The following is a 24,497-nucleotide window of genomic DNA, read 5'->3' on the forward strand; positions in this document are numbered from 1 at the left end:
TAGAGCTGTGCTTTACTGTATTTACAAAATAGTAGTGAAAATTCTTAAACGTAATATAGAATATGGGATAAGAGGAATTGGAAAATTAATTAACCTCTTGAAATCAAGTGTTGGCATTTCTCCTTGTTCAGATACAAATGCAGAAAACTGAATGTCAGACACACGACTGCTGCTAAGAGTCCAGTTAAAATAATACTTGGAGAAGAGGAGGGCAGACTTGTTCATTAATATGTCTACCTGATCTTTTCCAGACATTGATGAATGTTCAGTGAACAGACTGCTGTGTGACAATGGCCTGTGTCGAAACACACCTGGAAGCTACAGCTGTACATGTCCAAAGGGTTATGTATTCAGCAGTGAGACTGACACATGTGAAGGTAAAAATGCTGCAGTGGGAGCCATCTGGATAGTGTTGATCTAATCTGTGATATTATAGTACTGGAGTTTATGAGATGACCAGAGAAGACTCAGGATGATACAAAACAATGAAGGGAAGGAAAGGCCTATATTAAATCAAAAGATGCATCTTGTAATTGCTCTCAGTGGAATTCTCTGAGAATGATGGGGCATGACTGAGTTTCCTCCAATATAGCCAGTTCATTTTCTACATGACAGTTTGTTTTGTTAGACAGAGTACTTTGAAGAGAAAATTAAAGAAAATGCACATTTATCTCGGGCATTCTGTGAGTGCAGATCTCTGGTGGTGGTGGTTGGGCTGGTAAATGAAGTTGGAGCAGAGGTGTTAATTTCTGTTTTATTTTGAACAGAAATGCATAATGCTACCAGGAATAGTGGAATTTTGATAACTTTCAGTGTTATTTTTGGGTTGGCCACTTGAATTATAGAATTCAGTATTATAACTGTCCAGTGGGAATGGTTTGCAAGTTGAAGGCTTCAGTTCCGGAATACTTAGAATCTTATGAACCAGTGGTTCAGTTCCTGGCAGGGTCAAATCAGTCCTTTTCCATTCAAAGGGAATTGTGTTCCATGCTGCCATTAAAAACTGGAGGGTTTGTCTGCTCTCATTGTGTGTTAAAGATCCAACTGCATTCTTTTCAGAGTAGTCTTTTCCTATCAGTCATTTCCAGGGATTTATACTGTACTCATCACTATGCTGTCTTAGAATACTAAACACAGTATTTAGCTAAAATTTATTCTTGAGAGTTTAAGCTTTCATATATTTTTTAAAAAATAGTTTTAGCAGTGAAAGTGGTTTTCTCTCTATGCTCAATATGCTAGTGTCTTGAGTCTGCTGCAGACAGACACTATATTACCAAGAGAGATGTTGTTTGCCTGTTCATCTTGATATTTAACTTCGAAGCTTAACTCTCACTTTAAACTTGAACAAGATACCAGAACACAAACAACTGATCTGAAATCATTGAAATGGAATTATAAAGGACATCTCCATCCAGTTTTGGTTTTCAGTCTGAGATCATAACCAGACAAATTAACATATTAATTCAAAACTGAACTAGGCCTATGGTCTAGGTGTCACTGTATAAAATTGTGATAGGGTTGGATTTTCAGGGGAGCATGCAAGGATATGTCTTTAGAAGCCTGAAAGTCATTTCCACTCGTCAAGAAAATTCAATGCATAATTTGAAAGAATGGCCACTTTTAACTTTTATCTAAATTTAAAAGGTGCATTAACTACATTAATGATCAGTTTAACGAGCCTGCATCAAATATAAAAATACAAATAGTGAGCAAGTCTGATTTATTTAAACTTATGCAGCACAGTGCTTCTGACTATAATTCCTGGTATAACATTTCAGTATAATAGGTATGTGGGTATACAGAGGTATTTCATAACTACAGCAAGCAATGACTGATGGGTAAGGGTGGGGAAGTGTGCAGACAAAATGTTATAGCCCAATTAGTGGATTGTTATGTAAATTAAAATGTACCTGTACTCTGCCACTGAAAGAAAAAATATTTGAATGATCATTCATGATTCTTCAAAGTGATAACAGGTCATAGGTAATTTTTTGCTCTGGGTATTCTAATGAATAAATAAAACTCCTGTTTGTTGTTTACCTACAGCAACTTCAAATTTTCATAAGAAGACTTTTGCATATTCATAAGTAAGCAATATATCACGATAGGGGCTGGCTGTGGTTACAGTATTAGTGCTCCCCTTAGTACCAAGACTACATGGGGCTAGCCTTGTATGTTACGCCAAAAGGAGCTAGGAGAAGCTAGGATTGTGGCCCATTCACCCCTTTCAGATCAGTCACCAGGACTGGTTGGCTACTTGAGTGAAGCACACCCTGTTACAGAGAGCAATTGTGATTGAGTGGCTGTGCTGCCCATGTGCAGTGAAGTTTTGTGTCTCAGTGAGACGTATTGACACCCATTACTACTTCTGCACTGCCCTCCACAGTAAGCAATCCTTGTTTGGTAGGGCACATTTGACGCTATATCTATGGAGATATACCTATCTCATAGAACTGGAAGGGACCCTGAAAGGTCATCGAGTCCAGCCCCCAGCCTTCACTAGCAGGACCAAGTACTGATTTTGCCCAGGATCCCTAAGTGGCCCCCCCTCAAGGATTGAATTTACCAACCCTGGGTTTAGCAAGCCAATGCTCAAACCGCTGAGTGATCCCTGCCTCTAGTATTGACTACTGGTGTTACATATGTACTATTTTAAAATTAATATGGTAATTTTGTGATGATTAGTAAATAAACCAAGAATATTAAAGATATTTCTATCTACTTCTCCACTTGTTGAAACTGACTTGGTATCTCATTCCCCAAAACTTCAGGTTTAATATAAACCTGAACTTTTGGGAAAGTTTTCCTTCTGAACATAATTATTTTAATCCAGACACCCTAAAATATATTTTGTCTACAGCAGGAGCTGAAGTGTCTTGTCACTTATTGTTAATATGCTTGTGTTCATATTAAATTATACACACATGCTTTATGAATGATCTGTTGTATCCATCTAAAAATCCCATAGTTAAGCGGAAGTTTAGATTTAGCTGATCAGGCAGAAATGATCCAGTAATGGTTTGGCATAAAGCTGTCTATGAAACTATAAAATCTATTACACTTTTTCTAACATTGAGTGGCTTGGCAGTTTGAGGAATAAATTCATCTCATTCTTTTTTTTCCTCCTTCCAAATTCTGTTTTCAGAGGAATGGTAAACAGTTCAGTTTACTAGCTATAAAGTTTTGCTCTCAATAGTAACTTTTTGTGTCACGCTTTCACATTACTCAGATGCATGCTGTTCAACAATATAGTTTTAATTAATATAACTTTCAGCAATAACCATAATGAAACATTAATGCCTGTGTTGTTTTCTATTCATAACCAAGTTATGAAAACTTTGCAAATTGTTCTTGCATTTGTTTGTTTGTTTGTCTTGAGAGTCTGTGAAAGTAGAAATTTTTACAACAAGCCCTGTGGTTTAGATTGTGTTTCCACAAATGTAAACCAGACGTGCTTTGAAGTTTATTTCAAGGAATGTACAGTGGATTGTTCAATCACATTATTTATTTATATATATATATATATATATATATACACACACACACACACACACACACACACACACACACACACCACACTTAAAGAAAAATATTTGTTTAAAAATTAGAAATATTTTCACACATGCTTGCTTTGCATTTTAAAAAATAAAGGAATATTATCAACTTAGACACATTTGACTGAAAATTTCTTACTTCTTAGCTGTTATTTGTAACAATAGTATTATTACAACAAAGAGGGGAAAACATTCTTTCCTGTTTGTTTACTCTGTGCATATGACACTCAGTAGCCTCAGTTCAGCAAAGCACTGAAGATGGCGTTCTGCATATTTGAGTGCCTTGTTGAAAGGGGGCCTTTGTAATTTTATCGCTGTATGATCATTTAGGCTTTCAGTCAGTTTGTTATGCAAACAATTCTATATGTGATTAACTTTCAAAATGAGTGGTCCTGTTGACTTCAGTGGAAGTTAAGCATGTGCTTAAGTGCTTTGCTGAGTTAGAGCCAAACCGTGTCAAATGCACAAAGTAAACAAACTGGAAAAATTAGAGATGGGATGGGTAGGTTTGTGTTTCTGTGGGTCTTCACAGAGAAAATTGGGAGAGAAAAAATATTTTTAATGGAAAATGTAATTGAATCACAGAAAGCATCATAGAGATTTAGAGAGAGGTGTAGTATTTTTATTTCATTTTGTGATAAAGTTCCTCCTCTACCTTGATGGGTCTTGCGCTTATTGGTAGATTTTGCTAGCCTCAGAGATCTTCCTGTGTTGGATCAGGAGTTGGAAGGTTTTGTGGGGAACCCGGGCCTGCCCTCTACCCCGGGTTCCAGTCCAGGGCCCTATGGACTGCAGCTGTGTAGAGTGTCTTCTGGAACAGGTACACAACAGCTATAATTTAATACAATGGGGCTACTTCCCCATGGCCTCCTCCCAACACCTTCTTTGTCCTTACCACAGGGCCTTCTTCCTGATGTCTGTTAACACTTGTACTCCTCAGTCTTCCAGCAGCACATCCTCTCACACCCAGCTCCTTACACACACACACCTCACTAATTGGAGTGAGAGCCTTTTTATACCAGGTGTCCTGATTAGCCTTAATTAATTCTAGTAACTTCCCAGTTGGCTACAGGTGTCCTAATCAGCCTGCTTGCCTTAATTAGTTCTAGAAAGTTCCTGAGTTTTCTGGAATAGTCCCTGTTATCTTACCCAGGGAAAAGGGACCTGCTTAACCTGGAGCTAATGTATCTACCTTCGACCACTCTCTTGAAGCCATCTGGCCTGACCCTGTCACAATTTGTCAGTGATTACATTGCAAGTTGATGGTATCTCTTTAAACAAAAATGTTAAACTTTTTATGTTTTTAACACTAGATATTTTAAGTGTGTTTGGACTGATGATCTGTTTTAGGGGTCGGCAATCTTTCAAAAGTGGTGTGCTGAGTCTTCATTTATTCACTCTAATTAAAGGTTTCGCATGCCGGTAATACATTTTAATGTTTTTAGAAGGTATCTTTCTATAAGTCTTTCTATAAGTCTATAATATATAACTAAACTTTTGTTGTATGTTACCCTCTTGAAGCTTGTGTGTATCATTCCTCACTAGTGCTAGTCCATTTAGAGGATGGCAACCTACTACTGCCATCAGTTACTTCTCTAGTTCAAGTGGCAGAGGTTTGTGTGCTGGATCTAAAGCAGGGGAGGGCAAACAGGGCTTTCAGTCCAGCTTGCGGGATTGCCAGCCCTGTGGCTCAGTGGGGCTAAGACAGGCTATCTGCCTGCCCTGGGCCCGCGCCACTCCTAGAAGCAGCCGGCACCACGTCCCTACAGCCCCTGGGGGTGGGGTGGGAGGCGAGAGGGCTCCATGCACTGCCCTTGCCTACAGGCACTGCCCCCGTAGCACCTGATGTCTGGGAACAGGGAACTGCAGCCAATGGGAGTTTTGGGGGAGGTACCCACAGGCAAGGGCAGCACGTGGCAGAGCCATCTGCTGTGCACCTATCTCCCCCCCATGCTCACCCCCCAGCAGCCACTGCCAGATATGCTGGCCACTTCTGGCAACAGGGCAGGGCCAGGCCAAGCAGGGAGCTTGCCTTAGCCCTGGTGCGCACCACTGCCACCCCGGCACCGCTTGAGGTAAGCAGCACCATGCCGGAGCCTGCATCCCAACCCCCTGTCTTGAGCCCCCTGCCACACCACTCCTGCACCCCAGCTCCCTGCCCTAAGCCCCCTCCTGCACTCCAACCCCCTGCTCTGAGCCCCCTGCCACACCCTGCAGTCCCTCCTGCACCCAAAACCCCTGCCCCAGCTCTACATTCATGGCTCTGCATACAATTTCCCCACCCAGATGTGGCCGTCAGGCCAAAAAGTTTGCCTACCCCTGATCTAAAGGTTCCAGTTTTGCTGATGATCTGTGTGGGTTTCAATATTATTACGGATGAAGGAATTTGTTTTTTCAAGTTACTTTTTAAAAAACCTAGGAAGTTGCACACAAAAAATATGTTAAAAGAACATTATTAAGGTTGCAAAATCAGCCACTCAGAGGCTAGGAAATACTAGAATTAAGGTTCCTGTGCAACCTTAATTCATCCGGTGAATATGCCTTATGATACAGTTGCATACTACATATAGGTTGCATACTTTTTTTTTTCAACAAGATCTCTGCCTCTTTCAGTGCACATTATGGACCTAGTCTAGGGATGAGTCAGTTTGTATAGAGAATGAGACTGTTGTCTATAGGAGCCCTGCCTCATTTGTTGCAGAAGTTGGAAAGTGTGTAGTGAATGTGAAAGGAAGAGGAAGGAGGGCATCTCATTGTTAAGGAAGCTGAATGTTTCCCTGAAGAATTGGATTTTATCCCTGCCTCTGACACAGAGTTCTTGTGTGATGCTAAACAAGTCACTTAAACCAAACTTCATGGATGGCTCCTAATTGCGTGTTCCTTGGGTGCCTGTCTTTGGACCATTAGTCTGGTTTGCAGAAGTTCTGAACACTTGCTGCTGACATCAGTGGGAGATGAGCTGTGAACATATAAAGTGCTCTATAATGCTAACTACTCAGAAAAAACAGGCAGTAGGCATCTCAAATTGAGCGCCTACAATAATTAGAAATTTTAGCTTTATATGTCTGAGCACGTCTACACTTCATTGTAAACCCGAGTTCGTGGGACCTGGGCTTGTGGACTCAGAGTTTCCAAGCCCACGCTTGAACATCCACACTGCATTGTTAACCTGAGTTTATAGTTGCTGGACCCTCAGTCTCACAGTCATGCTAACACGTCCGTACTGCACTATACAGACTTAACTTGGGGCTGTGGCTAGACCTCTGTGCATACTGCAAAATGACAGGACTTGGACCCAAGTCTCAGTAGGACTCTGGATCTGAACCCACCCCCTAGCAGGGTCCTAGTGTCCTGAGTGCTTGCACTGATTTGTCACACTGATTTGTGAGTGGACAAAAAAAGGACTTGGGTTCAGACCTGAGTCAGAGTCTAGGTGTAATGTGCAATGTAGACATGCCCTCTGTGCCTCAGTTTTCCAGCTATGAAAGGAAGGTAATAACACCATTCTTTGTCATGAGGGTGTTGTGAAAGTAAATTCTTTAATATTTGTTGAAGCATTAATGTTACCGAAACATTAATGCTTCAACAAATATTAAAGAATGGCTGGTTATGATGGCTTCTGTTGTATTTGTGTGTGTAATATACATATATGCATATGTAATATACTATATTAATAGTGAAAAAGAAGACTGCTCTGTTTCTCTTGGTAGTCCTTGGAAAGGGAGAAGCTTCATATGCTACCATAGTTCAGATACCCTCATCTCCCTGTTTGTTTTCTCAGTTTTAAAGAATGTATAGCCATTGAAAACAAGGTTTACAGAAATACATTACATGTAGGTTCTCCAAAGTTAGTTCTATCTTGAGAATCATTTAGCAGGTGGTGAATATTTAAGATATCTCCAGCATCACTCTGTGATCTGCCTCCACCAAATTCCTTGTTCTTGCTAGTCATAAGGGAACAAGAATATTGAATTTATTATCAAAAGCAGCTGCTCTGTATACTAGCATAAAACATTGTCACTATTCAAAATCAATTCATATCAAGAGCCAAGTCCTGATCACTTTATTTAGTTGAAAAGTCCTATTAATTAAAGAGAGTGGGTTTTGTCCCTCAGTACAGTATGGTTTGGGGGGATGGAGAGAGAAATCAGTTTCCTAAAGGTTTCAGATTTGTAGATGTGCTCCATCATTTTAATAACACAGTTGATTCAGTGAATAGTTTGAATACATTTTTGTTCTTATGACCTCAAAAGCTCATAAAGAGAGAGACGTGTAGAGAAATGAAGACAATATGGCATACTACACCGAATAGAAAATGGAACCTTTTGTACTACTTCTATAAAATAAGTGGAATAGTTTGTTTTCCCTTGATGTGTTTCCAATATTTATCTAGGTCCTTTATTTAATTTTAATTAATTTGTGTCAGGCTGTTTTAGGTTCATGGGCTTGGCATTATTTGTATGGCACTATCTGAGAACATAGGCTTGCACCCAAACTTTTCATTCCTTACCCGGGACAGGAACTATCTGTTAGGATTAGGATGTCTGATTTGATTTGGGAACCAAATCTAAAACAAAATTGGTGAACTGCAAAAAGACATAATTGGTGGTTATTAGGAAGAATTTGCTGATTTTTTTTAATTTAAAAATTAATTTCATTTTTTAAAAAAAGGTTAATGCTGACAGCAGGAGTCTTCTTCTTACATGTGGATGGGCTTAAAAAAAAAACCCATGTGGGTGAAAATGAGGAGAGTAACTGGAGTGGAATATTATTTAGAGCATTACAGTTTTAGTCTTCCTTCTTGAGCACTTTTCAGGACTATCGAATTGCAGCCAGCATTGTAATACTTTGTTTCTGACAAGATTTTCTTAATTCTTCCAAAGCCTCATGGAGCCTAGATGACAGAAACAATAAGGCCTTTGTTTGTGCACAGCATATTGTGGCTGGGAATGCATTGCTTTCCATGGAAAAAGGATTTTTATTTCTCACAGGACAATTATAAGTTATTCTGGAAAATGATTTAGTCCAAGTTCTTGGGAGTTTCTGGCCTTTCTAAGAAAGCGTCATTTAATTAACACTTACAAAATATGCAAATACGCCTTTACACATGCACATACATACACAGTGCTTGCCCCAGCATACTCTGTACCTCATCTAAAAAAAATAAAAAAGCCAAATTTACCAGACAGTCTGTCATAGTGTGGTTCATGGCTTCATTTATACAGCATAATATTTTCCAGAAATGCATGGCTGTCCTAACGGTACCTTTCTCTTCTGGATTATAGATATAAATGAATGTGAAATCAACCCATGTGTCAATGGCGCCTGCAGGAACAATCTTGGTTCTTTCAATTGTGAGTGTTCACCTGGCAGTAAATTGGATTCTACTGGATTGATTTGCATTGGTGAGTGTATCGATGTGGTGTTTGTTTGGTTTGGTTTTTTTTTAATTGTTATTAACACAAAGGGAATTGATCACATTGATTAAAGAAACTGAGAAATAAACAAGAGAGTCGTGATGATTTGTACTTGGTAGTAGAGTAGCATATCTGACTGTGAGGCATTTTGGACTTGCTTTCTGAATAACATTGATCAAATCCAGACCAGTTTGCCTGTGTCCATTGGAGCAGAGGATACAAACGTAACAATTTCATTGATACTATTTCACCTACACAGGTAGAGGCTGCTATGGGTCCCTGCATGTTATGATTAGTGAGAACCAATGGGGAGGTTTATTGACAGATACTGTTATTGCTTCTCTCCAAGTGGGCTAGATGTCAGTTTAACCAAAGGATGGTTAGTCTGTTGCTTATACAGCCATAATTAAATGTTGTTGGCCTCCCCAAGTACTGCACTGCCTCACACCTTCCTTTTTTGAGGAAGGATGTTAAGTAGGACATGTCAAGACAGTTCTGGATTCATCTGGAACACTCTTCCTGGATCGTTGTCTATCCGGTAACAGGTATTGCTGTGGTTTGGGGATAAAATATGTATCATATTAATATGATGGCAATGGAAAAAAAGTCAAGTTTCACTGATTTTGTTAGATCTAGCAGCACCTTTGAGATGGTTGACCACAAGGTGTCATACGCACAGCTGCAGAATCTGGCTTTGGGGACATTCACCAATGGTTATGTTCCTACCTTTCTGAAAAGTCTGAAAGCATGGTGTTTGGCCAACCCTCATCCACCTTATGTGCCCACAAGCTTCCATTTTGTCACCTCGCTTGTACAATATTTATTTAAGGCCAGTAGGGGATCTTGTGAGAGGAATTGGGCTGGAGTCCCAGTGGTATTAGAATGACACAAAGCTCTAAGTCTCCGATTTGTTTGATCCTGATATTGCAGTTTCCTTGCCTTTCCAGTGCCTAGCTGAGATAGGAATCTGGATGAGAAGGATTTGTCAGATACTCAGTCCAGAAAAGACAGAGATGATACTGGTTAGCAGGGAGAAGGAACTTGAGAAGAGTTTGATTCTTCATATGATGGGTTGGTGTGTCTATCTTTTACCAAAAAGGTTTGCAATCTAAGGTTCTTTTTGGACCCTGGACTACTTAGATTCCCAGGTAGCAGAAGTGGCTTATGCATTTTTATTTTTATTTTGCGGGGGGGGGGGGGGGCTGCATCTGTGGTTAGCTAAGAGGTTGTGTTCTTTCCTTCGTGTGAACCTCACCACACTCATCCATGTGTTTTGTCTCTGATTATTTTTTAAGCTTTTTCATGTTTCCAGATGCAACACTGATGTGAAGTAATTAAGGACCAATACTTATATTGATTTGGACCTTACTACATAAGTAGTCCTGTTTGATTTGTCTAGTATTATTTGGATAGTGAAGTCTACTTAGCTTCAGTAATTGGGGCAGAAACTGGCCCTAAAGTGAATGAAAGACATTAATGTTTGGAAAATGAAAACAGACAAACATTGGAAGGAGTAGCCAGATATGGTTTAAACAATATATACATACATTCAACATTAATAACTTAACTTGAAAGTGAGCATAATGGACCCAGTTATGAAGTCCTCAAACAGGTAAAACTTCCACTGACTTTGATCTGGGTTCTGTCTGTATCAGGATTTAGAGCACTTATGTAATGATCAGAGTATTTATGTAGGAGCAAAAGTGGTTTGGAAGCAAAGCAAAATTGACAAATACGGATTTACAAAATTTGGGCTAATCCTATAACTTTTAGCCAGGCAAAATTGCCATTGACTTCAGTGGTGTTGCAGGAAAGGCAATTTGACCTTGGTTATTCCTATGTAAGGATTAACGGACATAACTCTTTTATTCTGAAAACAACAACAACCACAACATGATAAACGCTCTTGTCAAATATAAGTAGGCTTGAAAGGATTGGCTTTTTGTCAGTAAATGTCTGTAAACATCGATTTCACTGTACACACTCAAACCACTGAAAAAATATTTCCATTGATGATAATTGAAATTTATCAGGCAAAATAAAAAAACTGCTGTCTGAGAATTTATTGGAGTTTGATTTTAATATACTTTGTATATTTTTGATATCTGCTGTTGACAATTTGTGTATTAATAATTGTAATGCTTTAAATTTTTGAATCTTGGCATCCGTCATTAAATAATTGTCTGACCTGCACACGTGAAATTTCCTGCAAATATGGAAATTGACAAAAACTGAAAAAATGCTTAAAAATCAATATTATCTGTCAAAAAATTTTAAAAAGGAATACAAATCAAATTCTGCCAAACCTAAATATTTGCAGTTTGAAAAACTAATAGGCAATGAAACAACTTTTTTCCCTGACATCATCCCTACAATGAAAGACCTGCGTCCTGAATGTACCAATACTCTCTTGCCCCACTGTTCTTTGCTGTGTGCCTCTGTCAGCTTTGACACTATAATGCTACAAATGGAGAGGAGTGTGTGCTGATAAGTTCATGTATAGCAGAAATGCTTCTCTGATATGACAGTAATGTGAAAGTGTATTATATAGTGAAAAAGAGGATCTAATGAGACTAAGATATGTAGACAAATACAGATATGTCAGCATGATACTGATCTCAAAGCAATTTTACTCCGGTGCTACCCCTGATTTATGCTGATAGCAGAGATCAGAATCAGTCCTTATATTACATGAGTGATCTGAGGGTTTTTTTTTCTTTTTTTCTTTCCCAAATGGTTAAGGATAAGATGATGTCACAGAAGTCATGGATTCTGTGACTTTCAGAGCCCTCTGTGATATTTTCCTCCCAGGGTGACGGGGCTGGAGCTGTGAGCCCAGGGGCCAGAGCTCCCAGCCACTACAGGTGTCAGAGGCAACCAGAGTCATCAGCTGCCACAGCCAGTGGGGGTCCCAGAGCTCTGAGCCCTAGGGCTGTAGCAGAGACCCTGGGGCTGTCAATTGCCACAGCGGCAGGTGCTGGACCCACCTGCCTCCTGCACCAGGGCTTGAGCTCTCATGCCCCCATTCAGGGCTCAGGCTTCAGTTGTCCCACCTGTCAGGACCCCGGACTCCTGATTATATTTAGTAAAAGTCAGACAGGTCACAAGCTTCTGTGAATTTTTGTTGATTGCCCGCAACCTATCCATGACTTTTGCTAAAAATAACCATTTTTATGGATGAGAAAATTTTAACCTTACTAATGATGATAGAAGTTACTTAAAATGTAATTGTAACACACCACATGGTATTTAAGTGAAAGTGTACAACAGTTGTGTTGGAGTAATGCTAACAATATTGTACTAAAGCAAATTTTACTGTTTTAGTGCACTACTCCCAGTGTAGGCCAGACTATAGCACTAGTGCTGAATTTCACTATCACCCTAGAATGGATGGGTCTGGTTTATCTGTTTTGTGGAGAGAGGACTTTGGTCTCTAAAGGATGGCAGTTCTGCAGCTATCATAAACACTATGTTTCAAAAAGCTGCTTTTAGCTGCTGGTTCATTTTACTTTCACATTAATAGTATTCTCAAATGAATGTATCCAGGGCGGACAATTCTGTTAATGGAGTTATAGTCAATCACCTACTGAGAAAGGAGAGTAGATTTTTTTTAAGATGGTGTACTTGGCTGACGGTATAAATGCTACATTGCCATTTTGGGAAATACACACAGAATAGGAATACTGTCATTTGTTCTCTTCAAAGTAACTTCCTATGCGCTTCTGAGTTATGGTTTGTGAAATTCTGACCCCATTCAACTGTAGTACACAAAGCAGTAGGCTGCCATCTGCCTGTAGCATCGATACTTTTTTTAATTTCAAGTTAAAATCAAAGAGATGCGAGTGGCAGAAAGAATGCTTTGATGCTGGGTAATAAATAACTTTCTCACCAGAGGAAAAGTCACAGTGACTACCCTTTGTAAATTTTCTCTCTGCAAGAGAGATTGTGTAAAATAAAGGAAATGAACTCATAGGCTGAAATAAGATAAGCCTAGCAGGTTTTGGCTGGAAGATCCAGATGTAGCTGATATGAGGAAAATTACCTGCTAGCTATATAGTTTAAATCATTTTGACTATAGCAATTTCTCAGATATACCACCAGAACAGTATTTGCTGAAGAAGTTTTTCCTACAGTGGACAAAGGGATGCAGAATGCTTCTGATATTGCTACTAAAACCAAATCTACACAAAATGACCCTGAGGCAATCTCTTCTACACCTTTTAAAGGGCAAGGCTATTAATAGGCATGTCAGAGTGAAGGACCCTGACTCCATCTTCCCCCTCTAGGGTATCTAGGCATCATTGGCAGCTCTAACAATACTGCACAACTTTGTGTTCTGGGAGCACAACAAACAGTGGGTGAAATCCTGATCCTGTTGAAGTCAATGGCAAAATCCCCACTGACTTCAGTAGGGCAGGATTTACTTTGATTTTACATGGATATAGGAGACATCAGAATCTAGTTTATAACATTTTATTTATGCCTACCCTTTTAAATATTTAAATCATATTTGTGCTAAGAAAAAGAATCTTATGACATAAGTTAACATGCTCTAACCATAGATATATTAAAAATATATATTGGAGTATATAGCATCCACTGATATTCATAAATATATGTATTTCTGAAGGTGAAGAGGTAAATAAAAATACAGCTTAGTTCAAAGAAAAGTAGAAGAAATTGAATAACTCTTCCTTTTTGATAAATGTTCTTTACCTTAAAAAGATTTGAAAATAAACTCTTTTTTTTGGTTGACAGCTCCCATTCTTTTCTAATCCACTGCAGATAGTCTGAAAGGAACATGCTGGCTGAACATCCAAGACAGTCGCTGTGAAGTAAACATTAATGGTGCTACGCTGAAATCAGAATGTTGCGCTACTTTAGGAGCTGCTTGGGGCAGCCCTTGCGAGCGATGTGAATTAGGTATGGTTCTAGGCTGTAATATCTTCCAGCTTTCAGGGGGAAGGATAGATGTATCACTGGGTAAAATAATTGTGCCTCACTTGAATCATCTTTCTCATCGGAGTATTTTTCAGTAGAAGAATAATAAAATGAGAACAGTTGGTTAGTGTAACTTTTAACCCTCACTGTGTGTACCGTTTGTAAATGATGAAGTCCACCCGTAAATTACATTTGTAATTGATTTCTACAGGGATGAGTTTTCATTCTCCCCATAGCATGTCTGTGTGTGTGTGGGCAAGGGTAAGGGTAGCAAAGAAGAAAAATATCTAGTGAAAAATCTGTATGCTTTTGGAAAAGTCCAAAAACGTAGGTATTTCAAAACAAGCAACCTTCGTACTGACGCTATTGCTGCTTTATGCAGGGTTGTTTTAGCCATCTTGGTCCCAGGATATTAGTGTGCTGAGGTATGTAAGGTAATATCCTTTTTTGGACCAACTTCTGTTGGTCAGAGAGAGACACTTTTGAGCTTACATGGAGCTCTTCAGATCTGGGAAACTAATTCAGAGTTAAATACAAGGTGAACATATTGTTTTGCATAAATAGTTAACCATTCAAGGTGAAGTGGCCTGCTAATACTCTTCCAGTCATGGGGAGGAGGGAGGCTGCTGCGTGGGAGTGGGGGTTGTTAGTGGGTTATAGATTGTTATAATAAGCCATAAATCAAGTGTCTCTATGCAGTCTCTGATTTCACTTTGTGAAGTATTCACCCACAGCTGATATGGTGTTTTTGCCTTTTAGCATTTTCCTGTGAGAATTCATTTGAGAATGTACTGAGTGGTTTTTGCCTTGGTTCCCTTGTTTGTATATCTTGGGAAACATGTATAAGGTTCTTGGGGTGGATTCTTGGGGGATGAGTTTGTAGAGTTTCTCTTGGAGTTATTCGGGGAAGGATTTGATGATATCCTTAAATTCCTGGTTAAATTGTGTTGTGGGATCGTCTCTGAATTCTGTATAGTAGGTGGTGTCAGAGAGTAGTCCATTAGCCTTGTTAATGCAGTCATGGTTATTGAGGAACCCTGGGAGACACATTATATCTCGGCACAGCACTCTTATGGAAGGAATATTGGGACTCAGAAACCATCTTAAAACCATTCAACAGACAAAGGGCCAGTTTCCTCCAGGACGCAACTGACTTTCACCACAAACTGCACAACATTAACAACCTCCCTCAGAACACCATCCTTGCCACTATGAATGTCACCTCCCTCCCTGCACCAACATCCCTCACAATGATGGTATCGCTGGCCACCTCAGATATTTACACGACAGTGGACAATTCTCAGACAGCCACTGCACACACAACCCCAAACTCATCCTCACCTAGAAAAATTTTACATTAAAAAAAAAACACCATTTTTGGCTAAACCATGGGTACTCGGATGGCTCCGCAATATGCCAACCTCTTCATGTGCCACCTTGAGGAAGAATTTTTCGACAAATGCACTATGAAACTACTGATATCCTTGAGATGCGCCAATGATATTTTCATCTTCTGGACAGACAACCTAAACTTCCTCAGATTTCCACCACAATTTAAACAGCTACGACCCGTTCATTGAACTCTCTCTAGAACACTTCCACAGTAGCATAAACTTCTTGGACACAACAGTCATCTTCAACAATGGAAACCTACAGATGACTACATAGAAGAAACCCACAGATCATCACATCTAACTTCATAGATCCAGTAACCACCCCATACACACCACAATATCTGTTTATCTAAAGTCAGGAACCCAGATACCACAGAATATGCTCCGAGGAGAATGTCAGGGATATACACCTTCACACACTCCAAACCACCTTCACCAAGGACACTCCACCAGAGAAGTAGATTGCATCATGGAGCAGGCCACCCAAATACCTTGAGGGCATCTGCTTCAATACAGAAATAAAACCCTCCCTGACCATGCATCCTAGCTGTCACTCACTACTCCACACTGGAACCCATATGTAGTACAAACAGCTACAACCCATACTTAATGGGGACCCCATCCTGAAATAAATCTTTCCTGAACCCCCTCTTTTGGCCTTGAAATAACCCCCCAAATTTTCCAAGCTTTTCAAAAACAACCTCCCCACAGACCAGGACACACCAACTCAAAGCAGTACCAGACCCTGACAGAACAACAAATGCAAAACTGGTAGACACATCTCCACTGCTACAATGATCAACACCTCCCTTGACACACCTCTCAAGATCGATGGGTACTACACATGCCTATCACAACATTTGTTGTACCTCATTCAGTGCACAAAATGCCCCAATAGCAACTATGTGGGTGAAACCAGACAACCATTGCATTGTTGAATAAAGTCACACAAGAAAATAAGACAAAAACACCATATCAGCTGTGGGTGCACACTTTTCACAAAGCGATCACTATATAGCTGACCTCTCAGTCTGTATCCTCAAAGGATACCTGCACAGCACTTTCAAAAAACGAACCTGGAAGCTTCAGCTTTTAACTTTGCTAGACACTAAAAATTATGGATTGACTAGAGAGACTGGATTTATGGTTTATTACAATAATCTGTAACTCATTAACATCCCTCCGCCACTTGCCTTCCCTGCTCCCCGACCTTTCCCCCTTATGTTTGGAAGGGTGTTCATGGGCTACTTCACGTTGAATGGTTCCTTGAAATATGTGATAACGACTTGTGCTAAACAATATGTTCCACCTTGTATTTAGCTGTGAGACTCTGGATATGTCTAGACTGCAGGTAAACACCTGCGACTGGCTCATGCTAGCTGGCTCAGGCTCACAGGGCTCAAGCTAAGGGGCTGCTTCATTGCAGTGTAGATGTTCAAGGTCAGGCTGCAGCCTAAGCTTTCGGACCTTTCCACCTTACAGGGCTCTGCAGCTCACCCACCTTGTTTCTCTACAATTGCTCCTTGCAAGATGGCTTAATTTCTTCATCACAGAGCTTAATATCCTCTGGGACTGGAGATTGAAAGCAGGAATATTCTGAGCACCCAATGTGTGAGAGAGGAAGGATCACAGCAGTTGCTCTAAGGAATTGAACAAATGGGAAAGAGACAGAATTAATTTATATGCCTTTGCATCATTGAGCTAGTCATGCCATCCGCTACAGAGACAACATAAGGGCATTTCTGCTCTTGCTTTTTAAATGGGCCCTTAATGCTAAGAATATGTCACTGTTCCGCTTGCTAAGCCATTAGTATAAATTTGAGGGGGGAAAGGTCACAGAATTTCTGATTATGATTAACTATTAAAGTTGTATAATTCTGAAAATAATTGTTCCTTTTTTTATTTCCAGATGCAGCTTGCCCAAGAGGATTTGCCAGAGTTAAGGGAGTTACCTGTGAAGGTGAAGTAATTTTTTCTGACTCAGGAGTAGCACACCTTTTTTTTTTTTTTTAAACTGGATAAAGAGGATTCATTACATTATATCCTTGTTGTTGGAGAAGTTAATCAAATTGACATTTGGTGGTTGTCATCACAGGCAGTGGTGACTGTTGGAAAATGTTGCCCTACCCTAAGGTATTTGGGGAGCTAAAGGAAATCAAGGAAATCTTTTGTTCTTCGAGTGCTTGCTCATATCGAGTCCAGTTAGGTGCGCGCGCACACTCATCGGAAGATTTTTACCCTAGCAACACTCGGTGGGTAGTGCCGGATATATACCCCTGACGACCCAACGGCCCTTCAGTTCCTTCTTACCACCCATGACGGTCGTTGGAACTGTGGAGCACGGCTTTGCTGATCTCCGCATTCCTAGCTTCTCGTAGTTCTTTGCTCTTTACTGTGTTTATAGTTCGAGTTCTTCTAGTTATATTTAGTGTTAGTACTTCTATTCATAGTTAGTGTATATAGTTGAATGGGGGGATCGGGGATTAGCCCCTTTCCTCCCATGCGGACCCATGCCCAAGGCACCGGGATTCAAAGTGTGCTCGGCGTGCCAGAAGCCGATGCCAGTAGGGGTCCCCACGACTCCTGCCTTAAGTGCCTAGAGGAATCCCACCTTGTTGACAAGTGCTGCGTTTGCAAGTCATTTAAACCAAGGATGAAGAAGGAATGGGACTTTCGATTGAAGCAGCTCCTCATGGAGTCGGTATTTAGTCCTGCAACATCGGTACCGAGCGCCCAACAGACTGCCTTGGTAAGGAGAGCCCCTTCGGCACTGGATCACTCCAGTACTGAGAAGGAATCCCGGCACCGACCTCTACCGGCACCGACTCCTCGGCACTGCTCCTTTTCCCCGACTGGGAAACGACATAGTGCTCCGACTCTGGCCTTGCAGAAGGAGCACTCATCTAAGACAGTTCGTTGAGCACCGTCATCTGCTGCAGCACCGTTGAAGCCGGCACCGCAGATTGCAGCTCCACCTGGCGCGGCACCATCGATTCCGGTCCCACAAGGGCCGTTGAGTCTGGTGCCAGACAGCTCCCTGGCTCCGGCTGTGGTTGAGCTTGTTCTCCCTTCTACGTCAGAGACCTCTATGGCAAGGGAGCTCATTGCTATGACAGAGCCGATATGTCCTCAACCTCCTGCACCGCTGGTGCGGGTTGTTCAATCCATCGGCAAGCCGGCCTTCGTAAGTCCACCGGAGAGACGTCATTCCAGATCACGGTCTCGCAGACGGTCTCGATCATGTCGTTCCCACTCCCGGCGCCGCTCGTAGTCCCGGCACCGCTCTCCATCGCGGTACCAGTCACACTCGCAGCGACATTCAACATCTCATTCATGGACAGATACTCGTACCGTGTATTCTGCAGTCGCTCCAGGCGAAGGGACTCGAGATCTCGGTTGACCTCCCGGCACCGGTACAGTAGAAGGTCACGGTCCCGCTCGCGGAACCGCCATAGCTCCCGGTACCACTTCCCGGGACCGCCCCGGGATCGAGCATCAAGAACAGTGGTGCCCTCCCAGGGTCTCTCGGCACCACCGTGGCCTTCGAGACACACATCAGTATCGTCTCAGGCTGGCAGTGCATCCTACCATCAGGAGGGGGAATCTGATGTCCCCAGCCAATATCCGCTGGGACAAAGCCACGAACAAGGGCCTCATCACTGATCCTTCTGGACACCATGGGCATACCGCCAGGCCCAAGGTGCCCCATCAGTGGCTCAACGCTCGGCCCCATCAGAACACCGGGTACCAGAGGGGACAGTGAGCCGCTCTCCCCCTACAGGCATGGACAAGGCTCCAATTCCCTCTGCAGTCACCGAGGTTCCACCTGATGCAGATGACGCCCCTCAAGGGCACAACACACCTCAGGACCCATTGGTCCCGGGCCTCTCCTCCTCCTCCTCACCTGATGAGGCGGTAGCAGGAACATCCTTCTCAGGCCCTCCACCAATTGATCTCAGAGCCCATCAAGACCTCTTGAGGTGGGCGGCCCAGAATATGAACTTGCAGATGGAGGAGGTCACTGAAATAGAGGGCCCAGTCATGGACATCTGTCATAAACAGATAGCTAAGGGTTAATGTCTCTCTCACCTGAAGCACCTGACCAAAGGACCAATCAGGAAACCAGATTTTTTCAACTCTGGGTGGAGGAAAGTTTGTGTCTGAGTTCTTTGTTGTCTGTCTGCCTGCCTTTCTCTCAGCTTTGAGAAGTGATTTCTGTTTTCTAATCTTCTGTTTCCAAGTTGTAAGGACAAAGAAATCAAATAGTGAGTTATATGATTTCTTTTCTTTGGTATTTACATGTCTATAGTTGCTGGAGTGCTTTGATTTGTATTCTTTTTGAATAAGGCTGTTTATTGAATATTGTTTTAAGCAATTGACCTTGTATTTGTCACCTTAATACAGAGAGACCATTTTTATGTATTTCTCTTTCTTTTTTTATAAAGCTTTCTTTTTGAGACCTGTTGGAGTTTTTCTTTACTGGGAAACTTCAGGGAAATTAAGTCTGTACTCACCAGGGGATTGGTGGGAGGAAGAAGTCAGAGGGAAATCTGTGTGTGTTAGATTTATTCGCCTGACTTTGCATACCCTCTGGGTGAGGGGGGAAAGAGAGATTAACTCTCGGTAATTCTGTTCTCCAGGATTGGAAAACGGGGATGGGGGAGTCCCTCTGTTTAGATTCACAGAGCTTGTGTCTGTATATCTCTCCAGGAGCACCTGGAGGGGGGAAGGGAAAAAGGATTATTTCCCTTTGTTGTGAGACTCAAGGGATTTGGGTCTTGGGGTCCCCAGGGAAGGTTTTTGTGGGGACCAGAGTGCCCCAAAACACTCTAATTTTTTGGGTGGTGGCAGCCGTACCAGGTCCAAGCTGGTAACTAAGCTTGGAGGTTTTCATGCTAACCCCCATATTTTGGACGCTAAGGTCCAAATCTGGGACTAGGTTATGACAACATCTTATCCCACTAGAGTGGCTCTCCCATTCATCCGCACTATACAAGCCAATGCGGACACCATTTGGCAATCCCCAGCTTCAATTTCACCTACAGCTAGGGGAGTAGAGAGAAAATATATGGTCCCCTCAAAGGGGTACGAATATCTCTACACCCACCCACCTCCCTGCTCTCTGGTTGTCCAATCGGTGAACGAACAGGAGCGTCATGGCCAGCAAGCATCAGCTCCTAAGGCGAAGGAGGCTAGACGCATGGACCTCCTAGGCCACAAAATATACTTGGCTGGGGGCCTCCAACTTAGGGTGGCAAACCAACAAGCCCTCCTAAGTCGGTATAACTTTAATACGTGGGTGTCCGTGGGGAAGTTTACGGAGCTTCTTCCCCAGGAGTCTTGTCCAGAGTTTACGGCCCTGCTTGAAGAGGGTAAAAAGGTTGCAAGAACCTCCCTCCAGGTCTCTCTGGACACAGCGGACTCGGCTGCCAGAACTCTGGCATCCGGAGTGACGATGAGGTGTATCTATTGGCTCCAGGCTTCAGGCCTTCCCTCTGAATTGCAATAGACCATTCAAGATTTACCCTTCGAGGGCCAGGGCCTTTTCTCAGACAGAACCAACCCCAGGTTGCAAAGTCTAAAAGACAACCAGGTCATAATGCGCTTGTTGGGTATGCACACGCCAGTGACCCAACGAAGGTCCTTCCGGCCCCAGCCACACCGCCCTTACAACCAGTCTAGGCCGTGTCAGGATGCTACCAGAAGGCGTGGCAGGGGGAATCGGCGGAGGCAGTCTGGTCCTCAAGGAACCCAAACACAAGTGCCTCCTTAACCACCAACGGGGCCCAAGCAAAACTTTTGATGGGACGCCTGAGGACGACCCACCAGTTATCCTACCGGATCCTTCTCCCTCCTTTTTCAACCGCCTCTCCCATTTCCTCCCTGCCTGGTCCCAGCTAACCTCAGATCGTTGGGTCCTCCACATGGTGGAAGCAGGATACCACCTCCAGTTTGTTTCAACCCCCCCTTCCACCCTGCCTACTTGTCCCTCTTCAGGGACCCCTCTCACGAGCAAGTCCTCTTACAAGAGGTCCAGGCGCTCCTAAAACTGGGAGCCATAGAGGAGGTGCCAGAAGACATGAAGGGCAAGGGGTTCTATTCCCGCTACTTCTTAATCCCCAAGGCAAAGAGAGGTCTACGACTGATCCTAGACCTGCAAGAACTCAACAAATTCCCGATAAAGCTGAAGTTCCACATGGTATCCCTGGGGACCATCATCCCATCCCTGGATCCGGGAAACTGGTATGCCGCCCTCGATATGAAGGACGTTTGTTTCCACATCGCCATTTATCCACCACACAGATGGCACCTCCGTTTTGTGGTCAACCACCAACACTTTCAGTTCGCGGTACTTCCCTTCGGCCTTTCTTCAGCTCCAAGGGTCTTCACCAATGCATGGCTGTAGTAGCTGCCTCCCCAAGTACACATCTACCCATATCTCAATGATTGGCTTATTCAAGGGACTTCCCAGTCACAAGTATTGCAGCACCTGTGCATCGTCAGAGACCTCTTCGGGAGCCTAGGTCTCATGATCAACACAGAAAAGTCTAATCTGACACCAACGCAGAGAATAGACTTCATCGGAGCTGTTCTCAACTCCAATCTGGCCAGAGCCTGCCTCCCTCACTCACATTTTCAAACGATGGCTTCGATAATTCGAAGTCTTCAATCCTTTCCGACAACATCGGTGCGCACTTGCCTCGGCCTAGTAGATCACATGGCCTCCTGCACCTTCGTGACCAAGTACGCGAGACTACGTCTCCGTCCCTTCCAAACCTGGCTTGCTTCAATATACTGTCTACACAGAAACAGTCTGGATTCGGTGCTCACTATCCCCAGGAAGGCTCTCGACTCCCTCACTTGGTGGTTAGACACCTCTCTGGTTTGCCTTGCACAGGGATGCCTTTCCACCCACTGCAACCCTCAGTGGCCCTAACCACAGACGTGTCATCTCTGGGTTGGGGTGCCCACCTTGGGAGCCTTCACACTCAAGGTCTCTGGTTGCCCCAAGAGCTGGCCCTGCACATCAACGTGAGGGAGCTGAGAGCAGTCCGTCTAGCATGCCAGGTGTTTCGGGACCATCTACAAGGCCGTTGTGTATCAGTGTTCACGGACAACACAACGGCCATGTTTTACATAAACAAGCAGGGCGGAACACGCTCCTCCCTCCTTCGTCAAGAAGCCATTCGCCTCTGGGACTTTTGCATAGCCCATTCTATCGATTTGGTAGCGTCTTTTCTCCCAGGAGTCCAGAACACTCTGGCAGATCACCTCAGCAGGTCCTTCCTGTCTCACGAGTGGTTGATATGCCTGGACGTTATCCATTCTGTTTTCTGGAGGTGGGGCTTTCCCCACATAGACCTCTTTCCCTCTCGAGAGAATAGGAAATGCCAGGTGTTCTGCTCCTTCCAAGGACTCTCCCCGGGCTCCCTCTCAGACTCGTTCCTGATCCTGTGGCCTTCCCACTGTTTCCGCTCATCCACAGAGTCCTACTGAAGCTCTGCAGGGACAGAGCCCACCTGATCCTCATTGCTCCAGCATGGCCGAGGAAGCATTGGTACACCCTGTTGTTCGACCTCTCAGTGGCAGACTGATCTCCCTGCCACTCTGGCCAGACCTTATAATGCAGGACTTTGGCAGGCTTCACCATCCGGACTTGCAGTCCCTTCTCCTCATGATGTGGCTGCTGTGTGGTTGAGCCAGTCTGAGTTGCATTGCTCTGCCTTGGTACGACAGGTGCTCTTGGGCAGTAGGAAGCCTTCCACGAGGACAACATATCTCGCCAAGTGGAGGCATTTCTCCTACTGGTGCACTCAGAGTAACTTAGTCCCCAGACAGGTATCTGTCCCCACTGTCCTGGATTACCTGTGGTCCCTGAAAGAACAGTCCCTGGTGGTCTCTTCTATAAAAGTGCATTTGGCAGCTATTTCCGCCTTCCACCTGGGGGAAAGTGACAGTTCAGTCTTTTCTCACCCCATAGTTTCCAGGTTCCTTAAGGGGTTGGAGCGGTTGTATCCTCAAGTCAGACGCCCGACCCCTACCTGGGATCTAAACCTGGTGCTAGCCAAGCTTATGGGTGCCCCTTTTGAGCCTCTGGCCACCTGCTCGCTGCTGTACCTCTCCTGGAAGACAGCCTTCCTTTCGCTATCACCTCGGCAAGACGAGTATCGGAGCTTCGGGCTTTGACAGCGGATCCCCCGTATACAGTATTCCACAAGGACAAGGTACAGCTGCGACCGCACCCCTCTTTCCTCCCTAAGGTGATGTCTGCCTTTCATGTCAATCAAGACATCTTTCTCCCATTCTTTTTCCTGAAGCCGCGCTCATTGCGTCGGGAACAATAACTGCATACCTTGGATGTCCACAGGGCTCTCGCCTTTTATATCGAGAGGAGCAGACCCTTCCGACGTTTGCCTCAGCTCTTCATAGCGGTGGCAGACCAGATGAAAGGCATGCCGGTCTCTCCCCAAAGAATTTCATCTTGGGTAACATCCTGCATCCGAACATGCTATGAATTGGCTCACATTCCGGCTAGCCATCTCACTGCCCATTCTACCCGGGTGCAAGCCTCATCTGCCGCTTTCCTAGCCAATGTCCCCATCCAGGAAATATGTCGTGCTGCTACCTGGTCATCGATTCACACTTTTGCCTCACATTACACATTGGTTCAGCAGTCCAGAGATGATATAGCCTTTGGCTCAGCAGTTTTGCATTCTGCAACATCTCACTTCGACCCCACCGCCTAGGTAAGGCTTGGGAATCACCTAATTGGAATCGATATGAGCAAGCACTTGAAGAAGAAAAGACGGTTACTCACCTTTGTAACTGTTGTTCTTCGAGATGTGTTGCTCATATCCATTCCAAACCCGCCCTCCTTCCTCACTGTTGGAGTAGCTGGCAAGAAGGAACTGAAGGGCCATTGGGTTGGCAGGGTTATATATCCGGCGCTATAGCGGCGCCACTCCAGGGGGCGACCCAGCCGACCCACCGAGTGTTGCTAGGGTAAAAATCTTCCGACGAGTGTGCACGCGGCGCGTGCACACCTAATTGGAATGGATATGAGCAACACATCTCAAAGAACGACAGTTACAAAGGTGAGTAACTGTCTTTTCTGATGGTACAGAGCAGATGGAAACTTAAGCACCCTTAGGTTTCCCCCTAAATAAGTGGAATCTCTGTTGCTTTATCCA

The 24,497-nt window shown here is 43.4% G+C and overlaps 1 protein-coding gene across 1 annotated transcript in view; it reads left to right on the forward strand.

Moving 5' to 3' along the window:
- FBN2 (fibrillin 2) overlaps positions 1-24,497 on the forward strand; it is a 275,441-nt gene that overhangs the window by 137,539 nt on the left and 113,405 nt on the right. The window contains 4 exon segments of the mRNA XM_030567977.1: positions 252-377; positions 8,840-8,959; positions 13,757-13,894; positions 17,216-17,266. Of these exon segments, the coding sequence (XP_030423837.1) occupies positions 252-377; positions 8,840-8,959; positions 13,757-13,894; positions 17,216-17,266 (435 nt within the window).

The sequence above is a fragment of the Gopherus evgoodei genome, chromosome 6 (genome assembly GCF_007399415.2).
Source record: "Gopherus evgoodei ecotype Sinaloan lineage chromosome 6, rGopEvg1_v1.p, whole genome shotgun sequence".
In the NCBI taxonomy this organism is placed as follows: Eukaryota; Metazoa; Chordata; order Testudines; family Testudinidae; genus Gopherus; species Gopherus evgoodei.